Genomic DNA, 6000 nt, shown 5'->3' with positions numbered 1-6000 from the left:
CATCGTACACCATTTATTTTTGCTATGAAAAGTAAATGTATTTGATCCGAAACCAGCTGTCTGGCCCAGGATCCTAATGAAACAGTTTCTTACAGTCATATAAAACCATGCTGCCTGTGTAGGCCAATGCCACCACCACTCACGAAGGTGCAGTTACCAGATGCCTTTGAGTTTCAGGGGAGCTGCACACAGTTCACAGACGCTGTGAGGCGCCGACGATTCACATCACAAGCCTAGAAGCTGCATATAGATTTTTGCAAGTCACAGTTCCGCTGTCCAACTCGGACAAGAAGTCGAGTTTAGATTTGCCGTTTAGTGCTTTAAAACCATTGCTTTGTGCAGGAGAACATGATTGAGGGAGTTTGAACTTTCACCAAGTGTCCACTGGATAATGGTGTGAAGAAACTGGCAGCTTTTCACAGCGTTACTCCTGGGTAAGTATCATGTGCTGTCCTAATACTGAACCACAGTAGGTGAACTGGGCTTGGGGAAAGGATCTACTTGTGTTAAAAGGGGCACTGCAACACAACAAGCTGACTGGGCAGGTTCCAGGAACGTGATATGGACCTGCGCCTGTCACCGAGCAACCAGGACAGCCAGACTGCGCCTGTCACCGGACAACCAGGACAGCCAGACTGCGCCTGTCACCGAGCAACCAGGACAACCAGACTGCGCCTGTCACCGAGCAACCAGGACAACCAGACTGCGCCGGTCACCGGGCGACCAGGACAGCCAGACTGCGCCTGTCACCGAGCAACCAGGACAACCAGACTGCGTTTGTCACCGAGCAACCAGGACAGCCAGACTGCGCCTGTCACCAGGCAACCAGGAAAGCCAGACTGCGCCTGTCACCGAGCAACCAGGACAGCCAGACTGCGCCTGTCACCAGGCGACCAGGACAGCCAGACTGCGCCTGTCACCAGGCAACCAGGACAGCCAGACTGCGCCTGTCACCGGGCGACCAGGACAGCCAGACTGCGCCTGTCACCAGGCAACCAGGACAACCAGACTGCGCTTGTCACCGGGCGACCAGGACAGCCAGACTACTCCTGTCACCGGGTGACCAGGACAGCCAGACTGCGCCTGTCACCAGGCAGCCAGACTGCGCCTGTCACCAGGCAACCAGGACAGCCAGACTGCGCCTGTCACCAGGACAGCCAGACTGCGCCTGTCACCAGGACAGCCAGACAGCACCTGTCACCAGGACAGCCAGACTGCGCTGGCCACCAGACGAGCCAGACTGCGCCCTTCACCGGGTGACCAGGACAGCCAGACTGTGCCTGTCACCAGGACAGCCAGACTGCGCCTGTCACCAGGCAACCAGGACAGCCAGACTACGCCTGTCACCAGGGCAGCCAGACTACGCCTGTCACCGGGCGACCAGGACAGCCAGACTGCGCCTGTCACCGGACAACCAGGACAGCCAGACTGCGCCTGTCACCGGACAACCAGGACAGCCAGACTGCGCCTGTCACCGAGCAACCAGGACAGCCAGACTGCGCCTGTCACCAGGCAACCAGGAAAGCCAGACTGCGCCTGTCACCGAGCAACCAGGACAGCCAGACTGCGCCGGTCACCGGGCGACCAGGACAGCCAGACTGCGCCTGTCACCAGGCAACCAGGAAAGCCAGACTGCGCCTGTCACCGAGCAACCAGGACAGCCAGACTGCGCCTGTCACCAGGCGACCAGGACAGCCAGACTGCGCCTGTCACCAGGCGACCAGGACAGCCAGACTGCGCCTGTCACCGGGCGACCAGGACAGCCAGACTACTCCTGTCACCGGGTGACCAGGACAGCCAGACTGCGCCTGTCACCAGGCAACCAGGACAGCCAGACTGCGCCTGTCACCAGGACAGCCAGACAGCACCTGTCACCAGGACAGCCAGACTGCGCTGGCCACCAGACGAGCCAGACTGCGCCCGTCACCGGGTGACCAGGACAGCCAGACTACGCCTGTCACCGGGTGACCAGGACAGCCAGACTGCGCCTGTCACCGGGCGACCAGGACAGCCAGACTGCGCCTGTCACCGGGCAACCAGGACAGCCAGACTGCGCCTGTCACCAGGACAGCCAGACATAGATGAGCTGTGTTGAGAGGCACAGCCATTTCTGTATCGTGGGGCTGTGCTCCTGGAGCCTGTACTCGGGGACAACAGCTGCATTAATGTACTTTGAAGACGGGCGACGAGCAATAACTGCAAAGTATATCCGGTAGTGCAGGATTAATTAAGATGCTGTGGTGGACAGCCTGCTGGAGTTTACATCCACAGCCCAATAGCCCCAGTCCAATGTGCGGTCATGCCCCGATCATATTCCAGTTACAATCCTCCTAGTTCGGAGCAGGATTCAGTGTGGCGTGTCAGCTGGCTAGAGTGCAGCCTATTTCCTGGGGAAGTATCTCTGTCAACCGTGTGAAAAGTCCAATGGTTTGAAAACACCTTCAGGACAATGTTCTCCGACAATCCGATTTGCCATAAAAGTTCAACTCCTTACATCATAGTTTTCTGTTCTGAGGGATGGAATAAGCTGAAATAAAAACAAATTGCCAGAAATATACAACAGAGAAAAGATGGATTAACCGGCTAATCCTGAAAAATTCCGAGTTTCAGCAGTGGTAAAACGACCAGTTTGGCGAGAGACTTCTCGCATGTCTTCTTACAGACCCTCGCCCACCAGCCGTGTATTTACAGGACTTTGGTTTCATTTAAGATTTATAGCATTTGCATTTTTTTCCCAAGAGTTTATTTCCCATTCCAGACAATCCACCTGTGGCTGTGGAGAGTTAGCAATGAAAGAGACAGAGATGAACGAATGATGTGAAGGTCTTTACCTCATCAGCACAACAAGGAATGCATTTTACACAAGACATTGCACAGACCCTAAAACCCTGCAGTCAACTAACTGACAACTTCACAAAAAGAAATGTTGGGTTTTTTTGTCCAAATTTTTGCAAGTATTTTTTTTGTGGCAGAATCAATTTGTTTAAAAAAAAATCAAAATACATTGCAAGGTTGAAGCTAGATTGCTATCCTGTTAAGCACTGTAGTGCAGTTCCTAGGCCACAGCCCAGCCAGGTTGTCAAATTAGGAAGACCTTGTCGAGTGCGATACTGTTTGTATTGGAACATGCTTGTTTTAATGTCCGAAACATTCTCTTGGAAGTGAAACTTGAGTTGCATAAAAGAGTCACTGATGTCGTGTAGCTCCTCCAGGAAGCTAGAAGCTGTTCACTCACATGGCCATTTCCTTTTTCAAATCCTTTCCCACTATTCCCAAGGTCTGCAAAACAAAATCAGTAAATACTCAACATAATTGTGATAATTGTAACTTAGATGGTAAGGAGACCTACATCAGAATGCTGTTCATAGACTACAGCTCAGCATTCAACACTATCGTCCCCAACAAGCTGGCCACCAAACTCCAAACTCTTGGCCTGAACACTTCCCTCTGCAACTGGACCCTGGACTTCCAAACAAACAGACCGACAGTGCAGCGCTCCCTCAGTACTGCCCCTCCGACAGTGCGGCGCTCCCTCGGTACTGCCCCCTCCGACAGTGCGGCGCTCCCTCGGTACTGCCCCCTCTGACAGTGCAGCGCTCCTTCAGTACTGCCCCTCCGACAGTGCGGCTCTCCCTCAGTACTGCCCCTCCGACAGTGCGGCGCTCCTTCAGTACTGCCCCTCCGACAGTGCGGCTCTCCCTCAGTACTGCCCCTCCGACAGTGCAGCGCTCCTTCAGTACTGTGCTGGAGTGTCAGCTTAGATTTTGTGTTCAAGTCTCTGGAGTGGGACTATGAACCCACAACCTTCAGACTCAGGTGAGGGTGCTACCAACTGAACCACAGCTGAAGGAAGGTGTCAAACACGGTGACCTGGTTTAAAATTGTACAGCTGTCTCTGATTGCTGCAAAGGTGGAATCTGAGCTGTGCCTTGTGCCTGTTGCAGACCATCACTGGCTCACGTCACTGCAGGAGGATGAGATGTCAGAGAGACTCAAGTCTTCTAACGCACTTCTATGGAGCAGTGTATCTTTCAGCTCGGGAGCTGGCTTGGGAATGAGAAAGAGGTACTTGCAATGTGCGTTGGAATGTACTTGCAGTTTACGGAATTACTTGCCGTGACTGTTTTTATGGCAGGACCGACAGGGAGCAATGCTCCACAAACAGGAATAAAGACGATTAACACTTCTTTTGGTGGCTGAAGGAATGTTGGTCAGGTCAGCAGGAGATTGCTGCCATGAAGCCCAGGCCTTCAGTACCTGAGTGATGAGACCAGATGGCTTTAGATCACCTGGGCCTTCAGCTGTTGTTGCTTTGCTACTAACTGTTTGTTGTACGAACAAGATAATCAGCTTGGTTCTGTTGGTCGCAATCTCGTCTCTGAATCAGAAAGTTGTCGTTCAAGCTCCAGTTCTTGGGCACATAATTTAAGCAGATGTTGCCGTGCAGCTGTGAGGGAGCGCTGCGTTGTTAGAGAGGCCATGCTACAGATGAAGTGTTAAAACTAAGGCCGTAATGTCCTGACCATCATTCAGCATCTCAGCCACCAGCGAGAAATAGATTAACTGGCCATTTGTACCATAACTGTTTGTGGGACATTGCTGTGAACAAATTGGCCAACACAACAGCGGGAACTGGAACTTGAAAGAACTATTTTGAATTGAAGCAACTGGGGTGTCCTTCCAAGATGTGATAAGGGGCTATACAAGTGAAATATTCTATTTACACAGAGACGCTCTTCAGAATGCAGTATGTTCTTGTCTACATACCCATGTTTAAAAATTCTCTGCAGGTGTGAAGCTGTTTGACAGATGCTATTCCTCCACTTGTACCCCTGTACAGTTCTCTTTGCTTTCTGATGTGATTGCCAAGTAGTCCGACCTACGCAAAAAAAAAAAAGCACAACATCACACAACCCTTATACGATAGCAAAATACTGCAGATGTTGGAAATCCAAAACAACAACAGAAAATGCTGGAAAAACTCAGCAGGTCAGGCAACATCCGTGGAGAGAAATTTGAGTTGACGTTTCGGGTCGAACCCATCTTCAAAACTGGAAAGAAAAGAAATTAGATCGAAGGCAGGGCTGCAATCGGACAAAAGAAGTGAAAGAAACAAAAGAGCAGCACGGTGGCATAGTGGTTAGCACTGTTGCCTCACAGCGCCAGGGACCCGGGTTCAAATCTGGCCTCGGGTGACTGTCTGTGTGGAGTTTGCACATTCTCCCCGTGTTTGCGTGGGTTTTCTCCGGGTGCTCCGGTTTCCTCCCACAGTCCAAAGATGTGCGGGTTAGGTTGATTGGCCATGATAAAAATTGACCCTTAGTGTTAGGGGGGATTAAATACGCGGGGTTACGGGGATAGGGCTTGGGTGGGATGGCTGTCGGTGTAGGGACCGGGTGCTAGGGTTTGGATGATCAGCCATGATCTCATTGAATGGCCTACTCCTGCTCCTATCTTCTATGTTTCTATGTACTGGCAGGGCAAGAGATAGCTGCCAGGTGTGAGAGAGAAACAAAAGGAAAGGGGGGGGAAGGGAAAGGAGTGGAAAAATTACAAGAAAAAATGTGTAATAGGGGCCGAGGTTATGATCTGAAATTGTTGAACTCGATATTGAGTCCGGAAGGCTGTAAAGTGCCTAATCGGAAGATGAGGTGCTGTTCCTCGAGTTTACGTTGAGCTTCCGTGGAACAATGCAAGAGGCCGAGGACGGTGAGGTCCGAGTTGGAATGGAGCGGTGAATTAAAATGACAGGTGACCAGAAGCTCGGGGTCACCCTTACGGACTTATCACTGAGTTACAATTATTTGGCAAGAACGCAACACTTGATATGAATTTGTAAGTGTGACTTGATGCTTTACTCCAGCAGTGTCCTGTGCTTTCTATCTCCTATGTTTTGGAGGAGGATAAATGCACCTGTATATTTGACTTGTCTGTTGGCTTCATTGCTTTAAAAACTTGTTCTCCAAACAGATTTTCCGTTAAGACAAGTGTTACAATTTG

The 6000-nt window shown here is 51.2% G+C and overlaps 1 protein-coding gene across 2 annotated transcripts in view; it reads right to left on the bottom strand.

The window, feature by feature from the left end:
• LOC147110177 (sodium channel regulatory subunit beta-1-like) overlaps nt 1-6000 on the bottom strand; it is a 50786-nt gene continuing 44786 nt past the window's right edge. The window contains exons 5-6 of one of the 2 annotated variants that reach the window (XM_086004110.1): nt 4768-4879; nt 1-2527 (exon numbers count right to left, since the gene is read on the bottom strand). In XM_086004110.1, coding sequence (XP_085860236.1) covers nt 4813-4879 — 67 coding nt within the window. In that variant the 3' untranslated portion in view covers nt 1-2527; nt 4768-4812. Of the gene's footprint in view, nt 2528-2811; nt 3280-4767; nt 4880-6000 lie in introns of those variants that run through there. The other variant, XM_086004109.1, reaches the window with a different exon arrangement.

The sequence above is a fragment of the Somniosus microcephalus genome, chromosome 12, assembly GCF_052327205.1.
Source record: "Somniosus microcephalus isolate GS21.2 chromosome 12, FLI_Smic_1.0, whole genome shotgun sequence".
Taxonomy (NCBI): domain Eukaryota; kingdom Metazoa; phylum Chordata; class Chondrichthyes; order Squaliformes; family Somniosidae; genus Somniosus; species Somniosus microcephalus.
The sequence above is the reverse complement of the archived record's forward strand: the minus strand, read 5'-3'. Positions and strand labels throughout refer to the sequence as shown.